General features: G+C 39.8%; 1 protein-coding gene across 2 annotated transcripts in view; it reads left to right on the top strand.

Moving 5' to 3' along the window:
* The window catches only part of PHEX (phosphate regulating endopeptidase X-linked), a 172500-nt gene that overhangs the window by 104331 nt on the left and 46098 nt on the right, over positions 1-22071 (top strand). For both annotated transcript variants that reach the window (XM_081125341.1, XM_081125342.1), the window contains one exon: positions 17763-17840. In XM_081125341.1, the coding sequence (XP_080981467.1) occupies positions 17763-17840 (78 nt within the window). The remainder of the gene's footprint in view (positions 1-17762; positions 17841-22071) is intronic.

Below are 22071 nucleotides of genomic sequence, written 5' to 3'. Positions count from 1 at the left end.
AGTTTTTGACTAACATCTTGCTGCTTTCTTCTCTTGTTGGGCTGAATCTTGAATAAGAATTAAGTGGTTTTATAAGAGTTTATTCAGTGGCTTTGTTGAATGATGAATAATTGATGATGACATTTAGGCTGCTGTTTACAAACAGCCCACGTTTTCCCTTGGCTGTGGCTCATTGCTTTGCCTTGAGTATAGGTGGCCTTTCCGATTTCCTTCCTTAGACTGCCTTTTCAAAGGTAGATCAAAACAAAGCTAGAATTTGTTCCAAAATATGGTCCATGGGCATCCCGGAATAAATAACCAGGTCTGAACTGTGGAGGCAGAGGGTGGCTTTGGATTGCAATTTCTTTATCTGTCTCCTGCCATTCACTTCTGGAGTTTAGTCTGTAGGGATAGAGGCTGGTGACTTATGTCATACCCATAGGTATGGCTATTACAGCAGCAGAAAGGCACGTGTTGCTGGTAATGTATTCTTACAAGCAGATAATGCAGGACCAAATTGTCAGTTTTGGGGACCCAAATTTGGAACCAAGGGCCCTTCACTCAGAATGTCCATGTTTCATCTTATGGGCTTCTGGGGTAAGGTTCAAATGTTCCTAGTCTGCTGCTTATGGTACGTTACTGCATTTCTAATCCCAAAGCCAATCATGGTTAAACTTCAGGAAAGTTTTGAGTTGTATTGGTTCAAAATTAAAACTGGATCTCATTTGTCTTTTAAAAAAATCTTTATTGTTGAAAGTATTACAGATGTCCCCCCTTTCCCCTCCATTGACCTCCTCCATCCCGCACCCAACCCCAGGCCTTCACCAACTCTTGTCTGTGTCCATGGGTTATGCATATGTGCATATATGTCCTGGTTAATCTCTCCCACGCCCGCCCCAGGATCCCCAAAGGAGAGATGTTATCCCTCTTTTGAAATGGGAGGGTGAGTCAGAAATCGATGGCCAGGATGCTCATGCTAGACCCCTTTCCCAGGGTGTTTTCCCAATGGATCGCTTCCATAAGGTTGACAACCTTCTCTCTCTGGGCCCCATTCCCTGGCACCTTTCTCCTACTGGCGAAATCTCATTTACCTCATTACTTTGGTCTGAAAAATAGATGTTCTGCTATTTCCTGACTGGAAATACTTTCTTCCCTTTCCTTTTCTGTTTTGATCTCCTCTCTTGGCCAAGCCTTGGTCTGCCAGTGGTTCTCAGTCAGAGTTTAGTACCTACCACTGGTATCCAGAACCAAAAACTCAATGGTAGGATTTTTAGGGCAGGATGGAGAATTTCTTAAAAGTATACCTACACTCGATCTGCAGGCCTCTTGCCATTCTTACAGCTGACAATGTTATGTGTTTTGGCATGTTGAATATGGCTACTGATGCAGAGGTGGCCTGTACAGTATACATTTTTAGTTCATTTGGATTTATAAAAATGAATAATATTTATATAATAAAATATTACTTTTCATTCCTCAAAATATGGGGTATTTTGGGAAAATATGCCTTTTAAAGTCAGGTTAAAGCTAAATTAATCTGGGTTCAGGAGCTGGTTTTCGCCCTTATTGCCTGTAGGATTTGGGGAGAGCTGTTTCTCCTTTCTGAGTCTAAGCTCCCTCCACTGTGAAATGGAGATGCTCTGTACCCACCTGGGGGAGGTGAAGTGAAATTTGGATGTGATGAGGAAGTACTTAGCCCAGTACCTGGTCTCTAGTAGGGGTTCAATGCAGAGCATTGTTTTTGTTATTGAAAGTGCCGTTTGTATTGTTAATAATTCCATTTAGCTCTGAAATCTCCTCTTTGAAGATGACCTTTTCACAAGGCACATCCCTTTCCTTCCCATTCCAGCCCACCCTGTCCTATCCTGTCCTCTACATTCTTCTAGCAGGTTTATTTATTTATTTTATTTTATTTTATTTATTTTATTTATCTTATTTTGCATCTTGTTCTCCATATGTGACCAACTGTGAACTTCTTGAGGACAGGAATGCAGTTTATTAAACTGTGTATCTCAGCTCCTGCTGCACATAACATGGATGAATCTCGCAGATGTCTTGTTGAGTGAAAGAAACCAGACACCAAAGAATACACACTTTTTTTTAAAGCTCAAGAATAGGCAGACCTAATCTGTGGAGATAGAAGTCAGAATAGTGGTTACCTTGTGGGCACAAGGGTTACTGACTGGCAAGGCACCCAAGGGAGACCTCTGGGTGCTAGAAATGTTTTAAATCTTGCCTCAGAGCCACAAATACAGGCATGCGTGTGCATTTTACAAATCTTTGATCTGTACACTTAATATGTGTGTCCTTTGTATATGTCATAATTCAATAAAAATTTCAAAAGATGTTTTCCAGCCTGTAGTGCTTATTTGGTAATTAGCAGTCATTCAATAAAAGGTCACATATTGAACTGATGTTATGATGAAGAAAGTGTGGTCAGTCTTAATCACCAGGTGATTAAGAAAGATTCAAGGCCAAGTTTTATGGAAGTTGTAAATAGAATTTGGCAAAACACAGTGGGTGTAATTCATAATTAGAGTTCACAGTGTTATTCACAACACTTTGAAACTTCACCTGGCTGTTTCGGAAAATATGCTAAGTCGGGGTTGCAGGACTTGTTACTTGGGACCATTTGTGCAGGTAGAGTGGCAGGGAATGAAGGAGAACGAGGGAAACAGGCCCATCAAATTGGTGGGAAATCTCATTTTTTGAGTCTCTACTTCCTTCACCTCCATCTTTTCTGCCGGTCTCCTTGTCCTTTTTATCAATTCTACTTTGAAATGAAATCCGCAACTCTGATAGATGTTCTGACGCTTCTGCAGCAATTCTGCCAGATGGCATTTGAATTTCGGTACTCTGTGAAAAACGAAAAGACCAAACACATGCACAAATAAATGAAGGTTGAATTAATCTTTATAATTAAATGGAATATTACCCTGCTATGACTGATTTTAGCTTTCAGATTGGATTGCATGCTAATTTTTCAGTGAACTGTAATTGTATTAACATGGCTTTTCAGATGATTCAGAGTACTTAAAAATGGATTTTGCCAAATTACTGAGAGAAAAGTTATTAGAACTTTTAATCTAAACAGCTTTGAGATTTTGGGCTATATATGTATTGTGACCTATAGTTGCAAAGTGTTTTCCAATTGTTGATTAATTCTTTGCTCCTATCATCCTGGGATATAGGTGCAATTGGCCAGAAAATAAGTTGAACTGCAAATGCCCGAGGCACATTAAAAAATTTTGGGGAGAGAATATCATGGTGTTTTCTCCATAAAGTGCTCCTAGTGGCATACTAGTGGTGACTATTAGTGAAATCCCTAAGGAATATTGAAGGAGTGGAGGAGCCCTCTTCTTATGGTGGATATTACAATGTCAGGGCTTCCCAGAAGTGGGTCCAGAAACCTTGGCAAGTTCCACGGTCTAGAGACAGGAGTGTATCAAACATGAGCATGCATGAGGATCTCCTACAGTAGTTGCTCCTAACCCAGGGTGATATTGTACCCCACAGGGGACATTTGGCAAGGTATGAAGATGTTTTTGGTCACAACTGGAAAGTGGGGAGGAGAAATACTGGCATTTAGTGGATAGAGGCCAGGGATGCTGCTAAACATCCCACAGTGCACAGGATAAACCCCCCCAAATAAGAATAAGTTGGTCCAAATGCCAGTAGTGCTGAGTTGAGAAACCCTGCTTTATGGTAAAGTTGTTACAGTGCTGATTCCTGGGTTGTAACACAGAGGCGTTCAGACTTAGTAGGTCTGAGGTAGGTCCATGAATTTGCATTTTTAACAAGCTCCCAAGTGGTGCTGATGCTGCCAGTTCAAGGACAAAGCTTTAAGAAGCCCTGAACTAGAAGACTTCAGTGTCAAAAAAACAGGCCATATGTATGGGCATTGGCCCTATATCATCCACCTCCGTTAGAAAAACTATACGACAATTCAGAAAAGTTATCTCTTTTGATCTCTCTCCCCGTGTTATGAGGAAGGTAGTTCAAAAGTTTTTTAGGCTAATAAAGAATTGTTCAAATCAGAGGTAAATGTTTTATTTTTAAAATTTTTATTGAATTGGGGCGACATTGGTTAATAAACACATAGATTTCAGTTGCACAATTTTATAATTCATCATCTGTATACTGTATTGTGTGTTCACCACCCAAAGTCAAACCTCCTTCCATCCCCATTTATTCCCCCACTTTACTTTCCTCTACCTCCCCCTACCTCCCTTTCACCCTGGTAATCACCATACTGCTGTCTTTTTTCTTTGCTTAATCCCTTCACCTATTTCACCTAGCCCCCCAGCCCTCCTCTCCTCTGACAGCTGTCAGTCCGTTCAATGTATCTATGAGTCTGTTTCTATTTTGTTTGTTAGCTTATTTTGTTCATTAGATTCCACATATAAGTGAAATCATATGGTACTTGTCTTTCTCAGAGGTAAATTTTAATGGAAAGAATGATCACAATTCCTACTCATTTGAGCTGTTGATGAGAGAAGGGCGGTATTCTTATTTAAGTTAATCTCCAGCTTGCCTCTTGTTTAAATAAGTAATTTAACAATTGGAGGAGGGTTAAGTAGTTGATTAAATCTGAGAAATGTTAAGTGTTAGGGACCAGATGCTGCACGTACATTTCTAAGCCCTTTGAATCTTGACTTTTACACATTACTTCTAATAATTTGTATACATCTTTACTCCCCAAAATGCATTGATTTTTTCCGTGGTATTGATTCCCATATCTGGTTAATATTTTTATGCTGGTTCTGTTTTAAAATTCATGTATTTACCTCAACAAAACTTGAAGCGTTATTACAAGTTTAATCACATTTTTATATCTTGATGGGACTGTCCAAAAATATTAACCTTTTAGGGGTTAATATTTTAAAAATACGCTGAACTCATGTAACTCAGTAGCAAAAAAAAACAAACAATCCGATTAAAAAATGGGCAGAGGTTCTGAGTAAATATTTTTTCAAAGAGGACATACAGATGACCAACAGGCACATGAAAAGATGCTGAACATCACTAATCATCAGGGAAATGCAAATCAAAACCACAATGAGCTATCACCTCACCCCTGTCAGAGTGGACAAGTGATAACAAACGTTGACGAGGATGTGGAGCGAAGGGAAATCTCGTTCGCTGTTGGGGGGGATGTAAACTGGTGCAGCCACTGTGGAAAACAGTATGGGAGTTCCTCAGAAAGATTAAAATGAGAATTATCATATGGTCCAGCAATCCCACTTCTGGGTATTTATCTGAAAAAAAAAAAGAAAACACTAATTTAAAAAGATACGTGCACTCCTATGTTTATTGCACCATTTTTTATAATGGACAAGCTATGGAAGCAACCTAAGTGTCCATTTATGGATGAATGAATAAATAAGATGTGGTATATATACACAATGGAATACTACTCAGCCATAAAAAGTATGAAATCTTGCTATTTATGACAACATAGATGGAACTTGAGGTTATTATTCTAAGTGAAATAAATCAGACAAAGACAAATACTGTATGATTTCACTCATATGTGGAATCTGAAAAACAAAATAAAATTCATAGATACAGAGAACAGATTTGTAGTTGCCAGAGGGGAGCTGGGTTGGGAGGTGGACAAAAATGGGTGAAGGGAGTCAAGACGTACAAACTCCAGTTATAAAATAAATATGTCATGGGGTTGTTATGTAACGTACAGCATAGTCACTACAGTCAATGTTATATTGTGTATTTGAATGTTTCTAAGAGAGTAAATCTTAAAAGTTCTCATCACAAGAAAAAAATTGTAATTTTGTATGGTGATGGGTGGTAATTAGACTTACTATAGTAATCATTTAGCAGTGCATACAAATTTGAATCATGTTGTACATCTGAAATTAATACAGTTATATGTCAATTATACCTTGATAAAAATTAATCTTTGTCCCTTAGTTTTCCCTTGCTTTCTTTATTACTAGTTTTGAGAATTTTGGGAACCTGTTATGTAGAAGAGGTGTTCGCAAACTTTTTTCTGCAGAGTCAAATAATAAATATTTTAGGCTTTACAGGCCATATTGTCTCTGTTGCAGCTACTCAGCTTTGTGTCTGTAGTATGAACGTGGCCATAGACGGTACGTAAACAAATGAGCATGGCTGTTGTTGGAGAGGAAAAACTTTCCCTCTACCCTTTTAGGTTCAGTGTTTGGGGGCCTGTGAATTAGATTAGCAAGAGAAAAGACAAAGTTTATTCCCTTGAGTAAGTGGAAAAACACTGAAAATGTAGTTCAGAGAAGCAGTGAGAATTTGGGTCTTATATACTATCTTAACAAATGGAGGGAGGGAGGATTTCAGGGGACAATAAATGTTGGGAAATAGCTGAGAAATATATGGAGGAAACGAACAGAAGGTAAGGTTTGTTTCAGTAAGATCTGTTCATGCAATTTCTCATCTCTGGTGATAGGAGTCATTCTTTCCTCCTAGAGTGGGAAGTCTCCATTAAGGGGGACTTATGACAGTGGAATTCTTTTGGAAGGCTCTGCTTTTAGGCAGATATGGGTAGTACAGAAAAAGACTCTTTCCTGCATTTGTTGATTCTCAAATGCCTTCAGATCAAAAGAATTCTTATGCCACAGTCGTATATGCTAAACCCCTTCACTGTGTTTCAGAAAGCTTTATTTTAAAAAACAGGTTGTGGGTTGGTTTTGGCCTGAAGGTTGCAGTTTACTGACCCCTGATGGTAGAGCCCTGTGTGTTGGATAGAGACATATTATTTACTTTTGCCCATATAAAAGCCTAACTATAATAAAGGAATTTTCCAGCTCTTGGGCTTATATCTATCTTGGCTATGTCTGGAAAAATAGATTTAGCTAATTGAGACTTTGGATACTCATTTGAGCAAGTCTAGTAGCAGCTGTTCTATTTGCAAAAACTTTGTGAGCAACTTACTAGATGTAATTGAAAATAATAAAAAGACGTTGATTTTAAAAATTATATGATCTGTGCACTCTCCTATTCAGTTTTAAAGGGAATACATGAGAGTTGCCTATATTTTTAAGGTAATACTGCCCCTACCTTCAGGGAGACGTGTTGTTTTATGGATTAATCATAGGATGGTTTTGGGTTCTTAACTCTATCACTACTCCCTGCTCCATTTATTTACCCAGAAAACACAAATATGATTTCATTCTTTAACTGTTGGATACAGTGCTCACCCAGGTGTGAGGACCATCGTAAAGACACCAGGGAAATGTTTACTGCCATTATGGCTCAATTATGATTTACCTGGGCCTGATTAGTTTCCTTTTTTGGACTGGAAAAACTGTCTACCTCCAAGATACATGGAGTTGGTGTTTTTAAGAGAGAGGATGGATGGGTGGAGCTAGCTTACAATTTGGAAATGCCTTCCTAGAATGTTGTCCATTATTGGAGAGGGATGGGGATTGTCTGCTGTACTGACTGGGACAGTCTTCAGCAGGGTTATGGATGGGAGACCTGAAATCAGAGTGTTCCTGTGCTTGTACTTACAAAGCTCCCCGATTCATGGGCATGCTTATCTATCCACCCAAGCATGATGCATGAGCCTGTGAACCGCACCCAAAAGCAATTTGCAGAATTAAAGTTTTTGAAGACTCATAATACATCATTGCCATTCTTATCAAGACAGTAAAATTAGATTTGTTAGATAACTGCATTGTTATTATTTGTGGAATCCATATAGCCCTAAAGGATATTAAAGCCTGTTCCCCAGGCTAATTTTCATCAATACCATTAGCTCTGCTTAGGATAATATCTTCAGCCAATCATTTGTTTGGCGTTATGGTAATTGCCATTGTTTTGAAGGATAGCATAATTTATGTACAGTCTCCTGAACTTCTGGGTGCTTAAAGCTCAGAATTTTGATATATGTTGACTAGTTATTACAGAACTCATTGGAGAAAAAGAGGCCTTGGTGTGGTTAAGCCTGACTGAAGCTTTCAAAGCCATTGCAAACTTAAGAATGTTGTGCTATAAAGTGTTTATGAAAGGGCAGTCTATCATCAGTTCCATGTTTTCTTATGTTGGTTAATTTAATAAAAAGAAGAAAATATGCTGAGACTTAACTATGTAGAGAAAAAACACAAAGCTGTTTAATAAGTGATTAAAGGGATGCCTTTGATGTAATATATGCAAGACATTTGAGAATTTACCTGACTCTCCTAAATAGACAAGTCAGTGGGGATTAAAACAAATGAGCTTTCTGTATTGCTTTTTGACAATCAGCTTAATACTAAGTGGCTTTGAAAATTCAGGAGTAAAGCAGTCAACTTAACCAGTTCTTAAATCAGCTTGGTCATCCGTGTAAAACTTATATGCTGTTTCAGAGCTCACGGCCAAATAAAGCGGAATTATGTTTGGTTCTATTCTTTCCCCCAGGACTATCAAACTGTATACCTTGTGGAAAATCCTAGGGGGAAGGAGTGACTTGAGAGTTTAAATCACATTGTGTTTTAAATTTTCAGTGTTCCTTGTTTTTCTGAGTTCAATTGAAGTATTTTCTCTCTCAAAGTAATAATCTTCACTTTATGAATTCTATGTTATCTCCACAGAAATTGTGATTTTTTAAAAGCTATAGCCCTAAGATTTTAGGACAAGTAATAAACTCCCAAGCAATTAAGATTTGTTGCATGTACGTGTTAGTAATAGCAAAGAGCAAAACAAAACAAAACAAAAAAGTAGCCTGGCCGGGTGTGGCTTAGCGGTTGAGCGTCGACCTAGGATCCAGGTGATCAGGGTTAGAATCCTGGTCAGGGCACGTGCCCGGGATGAGGCCTCGATCAATGACTCTCTCATCATTGATGTTTCTCTCTCTCTCTCCCTCTCCCTTCCTCTCTCTGAAATCAATAAAGATATATCTTTAAAAAATAACTAAATAAAAATAAAAAGTTGCCTCCCACATGCGGGCTGATGCTCTAACCACGGAGCCACACCAGCCAGGGCTATAGTTCATATTTTTCATTTAAAATTTTTTTCTTCTTAAAGAAGACCCTTTAACATTTCTTGTAATACTGTTTTGGTGGTGATGAACTCTTTTAGCTTTTCTTGTCTGGGAAGCTCTTTATCTGTGCGTTGATTTTAAATGATAGCTTTGCTGGGTAGATAATCTTGGTTGTAGGTCCTTGCTCTTCATCACTTTGAATAGTTTGTGCCGATCCCTTCTGGCCTGCAAAGTTTCTGTTGAGAAATCAGCTGACAGTCTTATGGAAGCTCCCTTGTAGGTAACTAACTGCTCTTCTCTTGATGCTTTTAAGGTTCTCTCTTTGTCTTTAACCTTTGGCATTTTAATGATGATGTGTCTTAGTGTGGGCCCCTTGGGTTCATCTTGTTTGGGACTCTCTGTGCTTCCTGGACTTGTGCATCTTTTTCTTTCACCAGGTAGGGGAAGTCTTCTATCATTATTATTTTTCAAATAGGTTTTCAGTTTCTTGCTCTTTCCCCTTTCCTTCTGGCACCCCATGATGCAAATGTTGGTATGCTTGAAGTTGTCCTGGAGACTCCTTAAAGTAACCTCATTTTTTTGGATTCTTTTTTTTCTTTTTGCTGTTCTGATTGGCTGTTTTCTGCTTCCTTATCTTCCAAATTGCTGATTTGATCCTCTGCTTTATCTGTTCTACTGTTGACTCTCTCTAAAGTACTCATCATTTCAGTTATTGTATACTTCATTTCCGACTGATTCTTTTTTATGGTTTCTATCTTTGTTTTTATGTTGCCTCTCTCTTTGTTGAAGTTCTCACTAAGTTCATCTACTCTTCCTCTAAGTTTATTGAGCACCCCTATAACCAGTGTTTTGAACTCTGCATCTGGTAGATTGCTTGTCTCCATTTTGTTTAGTTATTTTTCTGGAGTTTTGTTTTATTCTTTCATTTGGGACATGTTGTTGTTATTGTTTTGTCTTCTCATTTTGGCTGCCTTCCTATGTTTATTTCTGTTTATTAGGTAGAGCTGCTATGCCTCCTGGTCTTTTGTAGTAGGTGTCCTGTAAGGTCCAGTGGCACAGCTTCTCCTGTCACAGGATCTGGGCACTCCAGTTGTGCCCCCTATGTGTGCTGTGTGCACCCTCCTATTGTAGTTTTTCCTTGTTTACTGTTGGCATGTCAGTGGGAGGGGTTTACTCCAAGGCATATTGAGTGTGAGGACTGGACACAGTCACAGTGAAGGATCTGCTATGCAGAGGCCCACCCCATGGAGCAGGACTTGCTTCAGCAGGGCTCTGGTGCCCGATGAGTCTGCCCCTTGAATGTGTCATTTGTAGAGGTGGTTAGGTGGTGCTCTGGTGTGGTCTGAAGCCATCCAGAAGCTGGCCACCGGGTGAACTGGCTCTGGTGCCTCCTGGGAAATGCAGGCCAAAGTCAGCTGCCAGCTGTGCCCTACCCGGGGCAACCTGGCTTGAGCTATAAAGCCATGTTCAGGTAGCTGCTACTTGTGCTGGGCTTGTAGGTGCCTGGAAGGGTCCAAGTTGTGAACCAAGGCCAGCTGCTGCTAGAGCCGGGCCTGGGGCCACTTAAAGAGAGGTTCAGGGTATGCCAAGGCCAGATGCTGCTTGCTTGGGTTTTGTGAACCTTTGAGAGATTTTGGGAAAGTCCACAGCATGAGCCAAGACAGGCCATTTGTATGAAAAAAACCCACTGGAAATGGCTTGAGTGGGCCTGCAAGTTGGGTGGGACGAGGTCTCAAGGAATCATCAGGGTAGGGTGAACAGTGTTAGCCAGGTTGGTGGAGATTCAGATATGGCACCTGCCTGCCTGCCTGCTTGCTCTGTGGGGCAGGGCTCAGCAAACGCACAGTGGCCTCTTCCAGCATTTCTGTCTGGGAGAAATTTGCCCCTCCAGCTCTTGCTCTGATGCCATACAATTCAGTTCTTCCCCCTATGTTCCTGGCATCTTTCGAGCTGCTGTCCCGGTGGAGGAGCTCATAGGGAGTGAATCCAAGTAAGTCCATGCACAGGCCCTTTAAGAGGATTGCCTGGGACCCCTGCAGCCTCTATCTCACTCAGCTACAATCCCCACTGGTTTTCACAGCCAGAAATTATGGGGACTTCTCTTCCTGGCACTGGAACACTGGGCTGGAGGGCCTGGTGTGGGGCTGGGACCCCTTCCTCCCCAAGAGGGACCTCAACAGTTAAGATATCCCTCCTAATTCTTAACTACCACACATGGGGATGGGGCCAGCACATTATGCATCTCTGTTCCTCCTACTAGTCTTGATGTGACTTCTTTTTTAATTCCTTTGTTGTAGGACTTTCATTCAGCCAGATTTCAGGTGGTTCTGAATGATGGTTGTTCTGTCATTTAGTTGTAATTTTGATGTGCTTGTGGGAAGATGTAAGTTCTGCATTTACCTACTTCACCATCTTGACTGGAAGCCTATAAATAAAGTTTTATTGGAACACAGTCACAGCCATTTATTTCCGCGTCATCTACAGCTGCTTTCCCAGGTACAACAGCAGAGTTAAGAAGTTGTGATAGAGATCATATAGCCTGCAAAACTGAGATTATTTACTATCTGGCCCTTTACAGAAAAAGTTTGTCTACCCCTGATCTAGGTAATCCAGCTTCTTCTTTCCCAGTTCCTTTATTATCCAAATACCTCTTTCAACTGTCTATTTCACTATATAGGTATTAGAAGTAAACTTACCCACATTTTATAATGAGGAAACTGAAGACCAGAGAGGTTCAGAAAATTAAGGCACTGCTGATATTTTGTAGTCATGATAATGGCAAGTTGTCATAGAATGTTTTTCTTCAGTTTCTTTATACAAATACAGCAAGGCCATGGAACATTTATATATTTTTATGTTCCTTTAGCATTGAGGAGAGTCCTGAGCCTAGAATGCACCACCAGTAAATAGTTGTCAATTGATCAAAAAGTTATATTAAAAATATAGTTTTATATCTAAGCCCATTTCCTGTTTTATTGGCACTCTTAAGTATATTTTTAAAAAATTTTGAATTTTGCCCAGCCGGGCATGGCTCAGCGGTTGCGTCGACCTAGGGTCCAGGTGATTGGGGTTTGATTCCCGGTCAGGGCACATGCCCGGGTTGTGGGCTCGATCAATGACTCTCTCATCATTGATGTTTCTCTCTCTCTCTCCCTCTCCCTTCCTCTCTCTGAAATCAATAAAGATATATTTAAAAAAATAAAAATAAAAATAAATAAATAAATTTGAATTTTAACTTAAACTTTTAAAAGAAATAAGGCATCATCCTTGTGAAAACTGTTCTCTCCTTTGATATAAGCAATCTTTTTAAGAGGATCTTCTTTATCAGGGAGACTGAACATGGAAAAAAGTCTTTTTTAATTAAACATTTTTCATACACTTTGGTTCTTGATGATTTACTAGTCATGGAGAAAGCTGAAATGCTGAAATAAAGGAAGAGATTTTTGGTATTCCAAATCTTCTACCTGCCGTTAATGTTAAGGAACTGTGTCCTTTGTAGCCTTATGACATTAAATTTTTTTTTAAAAAAATCACTGAGAAAAAATTAAAATATAGTTTTAGTTTTTATCAAGATTTGATTCCAATGAATTTGAAACATTGCTCCATTTTAAAGAAAGTCCCCTAGGTTCTTAAAAAGTCTCTCTCTCTTCCCCCATTTTTTCCTCCTATGGTAAGGCCAGTTAACATAGGAATGTTGTGATGTGGCAGCATTGCATGATGTTCTTTGTCATATGTTAGACTACAACCTTTCATATTTTCTGATACGATTGTTGATGATCTGAGTGGGTTTATCAACTAAATTAATCATTATATGAGTCAATATTTATTGAGCATTGATCACTTGCTATATGCCTGCCACTATGTCCCATGTGGATAACACAGTCGTGATTATGTGGAATAGGCCATTGGCTTAATTTGAGTAGTGTGAGAAGGAAGGTTCTCTCAGTTATAAAACCCTCCCTTATAATTGGACTTATCCCTTTGGTTAATGAACCACTCTTAAATATAGATATTTCTTCAGGGTTAACGATTCCTATTAGTCACTCACATTTTACTTTAAATTAGTTTGAGGCCCCAATGACAGCTAATGGATAAGCTGCTTTGCGGGAATAACATTTTTGATGGGTGAGGAGGGAGGGGGAGATGAATTTGGAGCAGAGTGTATTGCCAAGAAAAGGCCAGTTTGGGTGTGATCGGAGAGCAAGTGGTATGACACCAGGGCCTGCTAGATGTTGGGAGGAATGGATGCAGGAAAGAGAAAGGAGGGGTCGGCAGAAATCAAGGTGGCAAATAATAAAGGCAATCTTTGATCTTTTCTAGAATTAGCTTTCATAGTGTTTCTTGTGTCCATTTTCTGAGGTGTGCAAATAATGTCTCTCAAAAAAGTCTGAACTTTTTTGGGGGTGTGAATAGCCTGGGTTATCCTGGCTCAAGCTTAGAGTCTGGCATTGCTCTGGAAATCTTCCACCGTGCTTCAAGAATCTCGTGGGCACATGTCTCCCCATTGATCTCAGGGTTGCTTCAACAGCCTTTCTTTCTCACCATTTTGTGTGGCCCCCTGAAACTGGGCCTATGACCAAAGAGATCAACATGTCCACAGGGGAGTTCGGGTATTGATTAAGGGTGTGATCTCGTCTGAGCTCCCCTGGAAGACCGTCCAAACAGGCACCCAGCAATTACTCTAAGTCCTTGGAAGAAGTCATGCTTCTACTTCCCTGTGTAGTATATAGTTAATATTTATTCATCGTGTACTCTGGACCAAGGCATAAAAAGTACTTTACATGTCATGTCATCCTGAATCATTGCAGACAACCTTATGAAGTGGGTACTCTTTTCCCCCCTCAAACTATATCTGATGAAAAGGAGAGTGTGTTAGGATTACATTCAACTACAGCTAATGGAAAACATGACATATAGTGCCTCAAATAAGGGGTTTATTTTCCTTCTGTCATGGAGGGGGGAAAGGGCACTTCAGGCCTGATAAGGTGGGCTTCAGATACCATTAACTCTTCTTTCCAACATCTTTAGCCTGTAGATTTCCTTGTCATGTTTGTTGCCTTGTGGTTACAACTGCTCTACCCTTGGCATTGCATCAGCGTTACAGGGAGGAAGAAGAGGAAAGGCTAAAACAGTGGTTCTCACCTGGGTGCGATTTTGTCCCTAAGAAATATTTGGCAATATCTGGAGACATTTTTGGTTGTCACAACATTGGCGGTGTGTGTATTGCTACTAGCATCTAGTGTGTAGAAGCCAAAGATGCTGCTAAACCTACAGGGCACAGGACAGTGCTCACAAGAATTGTCTGGCCCAAAATGTCAAGAGTGCTAAGGCAGAGAAACTGGCCTAAAGGCAGAAAGCATATGCCAGGTGAGTTTGTCCTCTTGTAAAATGGATTCTTGGAAGTGGGTAAAGGTGTTTGTTTTATGTCATTCGCCAGAATCTCATCCCACGGCCAAATATAGCTGCAAAGAAAGCTGTGCGATGCATCTATTTTTTGGGTCCATTGTCATCCCGAGCAGAATTTGGGTCTGATAGTAAGGGAAGGAAAGGAGAATGGATATTGGGTAGACAATTGGCAGTTGTCATGAGCACCCCTTTCCAGAGGTTTGTGTGAATAAAGGATGGAGATGCATGCACTGGTTAAGGAAAACTCTAGAGTTTTTGATCAGCCACAAGCAGGCTAGGAAATATTTTTTGCAGGACATAATATGCAGTCTACTATTTCTTAATACCACTTTCTCTCAGTATTTGCAGTGGGACTTGTCTTTGCTTCTTGTCTATGTAGCCTGTGAGACAGCTGATTTCAGGCCTCCCTCACTAATACTTTACCCTTCAAGAAGTCATTAAATTGTTGGTGCTTCATTTCTTTTATTCTAAAAAAATTCAATAAGTGTGATCACTATTTGCCTTAAAGAGTATATCAGTTAGAGTTTATTCAGGAAAAGGGATGCCCGTCTAAGTATATGAGGCAGGAAGATATGCAATATGGAGAACTGGAGGCTTGTGCAACCATTGGGAAGGCTGGGGGTAAAGGGCAGAGTGTGCCAATGATCTCTGCTGCCCTAACACAAAAGGGGTCTTCTCAGGAGAATGCCTGGAAGCTTCTGGCAAAGTGTGGTATCTGCTGTCTGCAGATGCCCTTATACCTACCCATGGCTGCCAACAGTGACTGAATAAATGGCATCTCCTTCTCTTCAACCTTTTGAATCTCCTGCTAGTGCTTCTCATTGGCAGAGTTTAGCATGGAACCATGCCCATGGGATTTTGGGAGATGTTGTTCTGAAGCTTCTCAGGGAAGAATGGAGAATGGGGTGGGATGGGAGGATGTGGAATTGACAACAGACTGGTAGAAGGGGCATTTGAGTTTGAATAAAGGCATTTATTCAGCACATTTTGGGGGAAAGCACTCTATGCAGATGTTGGCAATGTTGCTATTAGTATTATTGCCTTACTCCATCTATGTGTCCTTGGGAGATGACTAGGGATTCTTTCTATTTCTCTTCTGACTCTCTTCAAGTCATGGTGTTGCTAAATAAGTAAGTAAATACATAAATACATAAATAAAGGATTCAGTGACCTGCATAGCTAGAGCAGAAGATGATATAGTCTGTGTAGCTTCATAATGCACTGTGGGGTCCCGTAGTGTGAGGATTGTAAAACAACACATAATTCACCAGCATGCTTTGGAAAGACCAGTATTCAGAAAACAATTGTGGATGGCTCAGCTTGTATATGTCTTTATTTTGGAGCTCTTTATTTGCTGTAGTTATGCATGTGACTTGTGGTGAGCTGATAAAATACAATGAGGTACTAAATACAATGAGGAAAATAATAAAACAATCTTGGAACAAGGTAACGTATAGACATAAGACATATAGACATAAGACATATTGTTTGGTGTTGAGGGGAGAGTTGTAACCTCTGGTTGTCTGGTGTCTGGGTCACATGAGGCTTTCAGTGTAACTCACGGGCTTTGAAGGCAGAATTTGATCTATGCTATATTTGAATCTCTGGAACAGCAAAACCCATTATCCCTGTGTCCTATGGCACTTGTAAAAATCTTTGATTCTTGAGTTTCAGGTTTCTGCTGATATTTAATATTTGAATTATCTCAAGGATGATAAGGAAAACGAACTATCTTACTCTGTTTCTTGAGTGAAGGAAATTGAAAGGAAGTAAAGGAAAAAACTCGTTACCAAGAGTAGTGTGCAAAGGTCACTGGTTTTGCTTTGCTGGAATAAAACTAGTGTGTTTGGGGTTGCCTGCATTCTGGATCTTCTAGAGGCAAAGCTGGAGATGAGGATTCATGTGCAAGTGGTTTGTGATTTATTCAGCAAGTGCTCCCAAGAGTAACCAGCAAGGGAATGGGTGAAGCCAGACAGGGAAGGGTGAGAGACAGGCAAGAATGCAATTTCAGGGGAAGTTTCAGACAGCCTGATCCTGCGGGGAGTTCTGGAGTGCCAGTTATACCTTGCAGTTTGTCTTGAATTGTGGCAAAGAAGTTGCTGGGCTTTCATACTCCTGCATAGTCAGTCATTGGCTGAGGGCTGCTGCTGTGCGAGTGGGTTTGGAGACAGATAAACTCCTAGGGACCTTCAAAGAATCTCAGGTGCTGGCCATTAGAAAGGAAAAAGAACAGGTGCTGGGGAGGGATGTACAGAAGTGATTAAAGGGATCCCAGCAGGTTTGGGGAAAGCCCCAACAATGTACTTACTCTTTGAGTGAGCTACTGTTTTGTTTTTATGAAACCCAGAATCTGAGGAGAGGAGAGAGAAAAATTTTCATTTGGAACTGCAAGGGTTGGAAAACCTTTTCTATGAAGGGCCAGGTAGTAATGTTTGAGGCTTTGTGGACCACAGGGTTTCTTTTCCAACTAGTCAACAGGATCATTATAGTGCAAAAACAGCCATAGATTTCATGTAAATGAGTGGGCATGGCAGTGTTGCAATAAAACTTTATTTACAAAAACAGATGCGGAGGAGGGAGGACTAGATTTGGCCTAGAGGCCATAGTTTGCCTATGCCTGCTCTGGAGGCTCCTTGTATGTGCCCAAGGTGATTTTTTAATTCATTCCCTATGTGCTGCAAAACACAGGGAATAATTAGTATGGCTATCAAAAGGATGGTTATAATGCATCCTAAATTAGCCTGGACCCCCTACCTCCAATCTTTCATCATTACAATTTTGCATGAATAATCTTGTTGAAGTGTGACTCCTCTCATTTTACTCCTGCTAAAAATATTTAGTTCTCTGTTATCAGTAAAAAAAAAAATCTAGACTCTTTAGCATTGGCATTCAGGAATCCCTGTGATCTGGCCCAAGCCAGTTTTTCTGTACTGTTTTCTACTCCCCACCTCTGTGTTTTCTGGTCCAACTATAGCAGCTACTCACCATCTCTCCCCCATGCCCTTTGTTTCCATTTCCCTGACTTTCCTCCTGCTGCTTCCTCTCCTGGTGGGTCCTTCTGCTCAACTCTGCATTTTGAAATCCCAACCATTCTCTTAAGACTCAGTTTGTACCCCTTCTCCATTGAGTATTCTCCCCGTGTGGAAATAGGCTCTGCTCTGGACTTTGATAACAATATTGTCTGTTTCTATTAACACCTTTATTGTATGTATCTTATACATATAGTTATTTTCTACATTCACTATATTTTTTAGAATTTTAGAGCAGTGAGTAACTTAATTTTTTTGCTCTTCACGGTGGGTTGCATATAGTAGATATTCAGAAAATGGAGTTTTCAGATGAAGGTTGCATTCCTACATCCTGCGATTATTAATGATTTAAGTGCTGAAACTCTGACATCATTTTTCTTTTTCCTTTTTTATAGGCAAGAGCTGTTCTGGCAAAAGTTGGCTATCCTGAGTTTATAATGAATGATACTTATGTTAATGAAGACCTCAAAGCAGTAAGTGCTAAATTTACTGTAGTTTTTGTTCTGGCAAGTGTCACTGGCCTCATGCCTTTCAATTCACCCAAGTCCAAGCAGTTAAAGCCGGTGGTGCCAGAAAGCACCAACTTTTGATTCATTTCTTGGCTAGACACGGGTCTCCGTGCGCCAGGAGTATCACAAGATTTAGAGCAGATTCAACATAAAGGAGGTGTCAGAAGGAACGTATAACTGAGTGGGCACCATAAAGCAAATGGACTTGGATTTGGCCTAATTTGATCATAAAGGAAAGAATTAAGCAAATTGAGTATTTTACAATTAGTGGGCACATTCTAATGGTGAACATAAGATATTTGTTGTTAAACAATCTTTATGTGCTTCATTCGTATTGAATGACTAGTAATAAATCTGCAAGCTAGGAGTTAACTTCATTAAACTTAAGTATTTTTGCAAATTAAGTGCATATACATACGACTCTATAATTTATTGTGATTTGAACTGTATATTTGCAGTAAGTTAATGATGGAAGAATAGTAATAATTCTTTTTTATTCCAGTATTTTGGGACATGTATTTTTCCAGTAGGTATATTCATTACAGGTATTTCTAATCACAACCACTGTTATTTCCTTTCCTATAAATAGTTCTGATAAAGAATTTTGATTGCTCACAAAATCCCTGTTTTTACCATTCACTGAATTTTCTTGAAAAAGTAGTGTTTTTTGGAATTCTTTAAATATCAGTGGTTCTGAGGTGTAGCTCTTTCCTGAAATTGAGGTTTGACAAGTCGCATATCTGAAAGCAATTCCAGCTTTGTAGATGAATGTCAGAATTTTGCAAGATTATTCAAAAGTGAGAGAAGGCTTTAATTAGATTCTCCCTTGGGCTCTAAGATATGGCCTTCCAAGTATTGATCCGGTTGCTATGGAGGAAGATAATTATGCTTCGCAGTATCCCACAGCTCAGACAGCCCATCTTCTTATACATTGTTTTGATGCTGAAAAATCTCACTGTTGTTATGATAATTAAAAATACTGATGCATTTGACACATTTATGTACATTATCTTTTAAGCCCCATAGTGATACTCTGAAGTAGATGGTGCTTAGCCCCATTTTGCAGAAAAGGAAGTAGAGACTCAAAAAAGTTCAGTGATTTCCTGAATCCACATAGAATGTCAGAGCCAGGACTGAAATCTAGGCCCAGGAAGCTCTGCTTGTAATCTGGGAAGGGGTTCTGCAGGGTCCTTGTGAGGCAGCCATGCTACAGGGACAGAGGAGTGGGTTTGAAGAATTGGTAGGAGCTGCTTACCTAGAGCTGGTTGGAAGGGAGAAGAGAAGAGGGGAGGTCATATTGTCCAGTGGTTAAGAGCACAGCCTTTAGAGTGATTCTGCCTCTTCCACTTACTAGTTGTTTGATTTTTCTGCAGGTTACATAATTTCATTTAGCCTCCCTTTGGCTATCTGGGTACTGGAGATAATAATAACCAAGTCTTAGTGTTGTTGGGGTGATTAAGTGAGATTATATAAAATGTAAAAGCACCTAGCATAATGACTGGCATATACGTAGGTTCCTTATAAACGGTAGTTGTTACTTTGTGGATTAGTATGAGAACTGGTGCTGCTAAGAAGAGCATTACCAGGCACAAAGCACCTTTGCAGGAGAACCTGTACAATTACATGTGATTGGTAAATATTTCAAGTCAAGGATACAGATAAGAAGGTTTGAGAGGCAGTTTGGTGTAATGGCCTACCATTTGCTAGCTGTGTGACCTAGGATCTCTGTGCCTGAGTTTCCTCATGTTAAAATGGAGATAATAATGATCCCTCCCTTATAAGGCTGCTATGGGGATCAGATAAGTTAACATATTTAAAGTATTTAGAATTGATCCTGGTACACAATAAGCACAATATAAGACTTAGTTATGACATCTTCAATTTGTACTTATGATAGTAAATTATTTTTGTTTGGAAAAGTCATCATGAATTAACTCATGTAGTATCCAGGTGCTTCAAATTGATTTAAAAGGCTGTACAAATGGAACAGTGTCAAGCTCTAATAAAATAAGTTAGCATTCAGGGCTCATTCACAATATTTAGTTGATCAAGTTTTGTTGGCAGTGTGCTGCTGTTTAAAGTCAGTGCCCCACATTTATGGACTCACTGAATGTGGTACCTCTTGTGAAAAGAAACCAGATGCCAAACAGGATGCAGTGTTGGGCATGTTCTCTCATTTCTCCAGAAGCCATTAGACACATTTTTAAGCACTTCAGTGAAGAAATGGCTTTCATGTGACTCATTGCTAAAGCAGACACAATTACACCCCAGAGTTTCTAACACCTTAAAAAACAGACCATGAAAAAAATCCAAATACATGAAATAAAAATACATTTGTGTTCAGAAACTGATAGAGAAAATGAATAAACTCCAACCTGAAAATAAGTAAAGGATGCTTGATATGATAGTAATAGTGTCACTGAGGTTAATAGCAAAAGGGCTAAAGTATTGTGGGTACACAATGGGACCGTGCTTTCAGTTTGGAGAAACATGTAGATAAGGACTACTCTAGGGCCTATAAGAAATTTCTGGTTATACAAACTCCGAGCATGAGAGGCTTTTACAAATGAAAAACAGCTTAGTTATTTGACACAAATGAAGATATGATTCATCAGGTACAAATGCAACAGTAAAGAGGATAGAGATTAGGTAATGGATCAGACGAGGTCAAGGAGAAAGGTTAAAAACCGAAGTTGGGCCTATGTGGAGATAAAGAGCAGATGGAAAAGAACTCAGAGGCAAATGTAAAGAAGTAGAGCAAATTTGTTTTTACCCCCTTTGAGGAGGACAAGGTAAATTGAGATATCCAAAGAAGTATTTCTGTATAATAATCTTTCTGTAGTTTTTGAAAAGAGCAAGAAGAAAGGAAATGCCCTTTATGTGAACCCCCAGTAGCATGCAGGAAAGCCCACTAGTTAGCCTAAAAAGGTAGGCATCAGTACATTTTCAAATAAGCCTTATTTAGTGTTCCTTTATTGATCCTTAGTGGAAATAGACTCAAGAGTGGTATGATATCAACCTTGGAGAGATTGATATATCAGCAAGGAAAGCCAGAACCACACTAAGTATTTCAGAGAGAGGAGATTTAATACAGGAGGTAGTTTGGAAGGCAAAAATCAGGAAGGTGAGGTAAACCAGAGATTAATAACTTCAGGAAGCTATTGCCACCCCTGTGTCTAGGGACACAAAAGGGAGGAAGTAATGGTACCATCATTTAGGGGAACAGCAGAAGAACTGCCACTCCAGCCGGGGCTGTGAGGAGGAGATGAAAATTCTAGTCACCATCAGAAGAAGAAAGAGGAGAGGGAGTGAAAGGGATCAAGCCCCAAATCCTTCCCCTCCTGCCACCTGCTGATTTCCCCCAGCCCTTCCTGTTGGCAGGGAGCCAACTGGCAATGGAGCCTGGGAAACAGTTTTTGGATGCCCAGTGCCAGCCTTATAGAACAGGTAAAAGGGTGGGCATGTACCCGAGAGACTGTAGGTACATAATTCGGCCCCATTAAGCAGTTCACTCATTCTTGTGAAAGCCAGTGGAGAATTGCAGTAGGGAGGAAAGTCAGAATCACAGTTCACCTCCATTTACTTGACAGAACTGGATATGGGTAATTTTTTTAAAAAAAATTTTTATTGATTTATAGAGAGAAAGGGAGAGGGAGAGAGAGAAACACTGATCTGAGAGTGAAACATCAATCAGCTGTCTCCTGTGCACCCCCTGCGAACTGGCAACCTTTTGGTGCACAGGACAATGCCCAACCGAGCCACACCAGCCAGGGCTGGATATGGGTAATTTTTCAGAAAAGATCAATGTTTCTGGAGAATGATACAAACATGCATATACAAACATGTAAATATGCATATAGAGATACAGAGATATTATGTGAACCCACATAATATTCTCTGGAATGAGTCTCGGTCTGCTCTGGCTAGTGGAACACTCATATATGTGAGTTGTGTGTGTTTGTTGTGTGTGTGTGTGTGTGTGTGTGTATGTGAATGTAAATATGTAAATATTTATATGTGTTGTATGTTTTATGTGTGTATAAAGGACAGAGTGCTACTGCCACTATGCAAGAGTGAGGTAATATTTAGGTGGAATGCTCCAGAAAGACAGGTTGTTAAAACATTGAAATACTTCTGTACTATTTAGGAGCAAATCAAAATAAAACATTGCCCTCGGCCCTCCCAAGTAACCTCT

Source organism: Miniopterus schreibersii (assembly GCF_964146895.1).
Source record: "Miniopterus schreibersii genome assembly, chromosome: X".
Taxonomy (NCBI): domain Eukaryota; kingdom Metazoa; phylum Chordata; class Mammalia; order Chiroptera; family Miniopteridae; genus Miniopterus; species Miniopterus schreibersii.
Note: the sequence above shows the minus strand (reverse complement) of the source record. Positions and strands in the feature narration are given on the sequence as shown.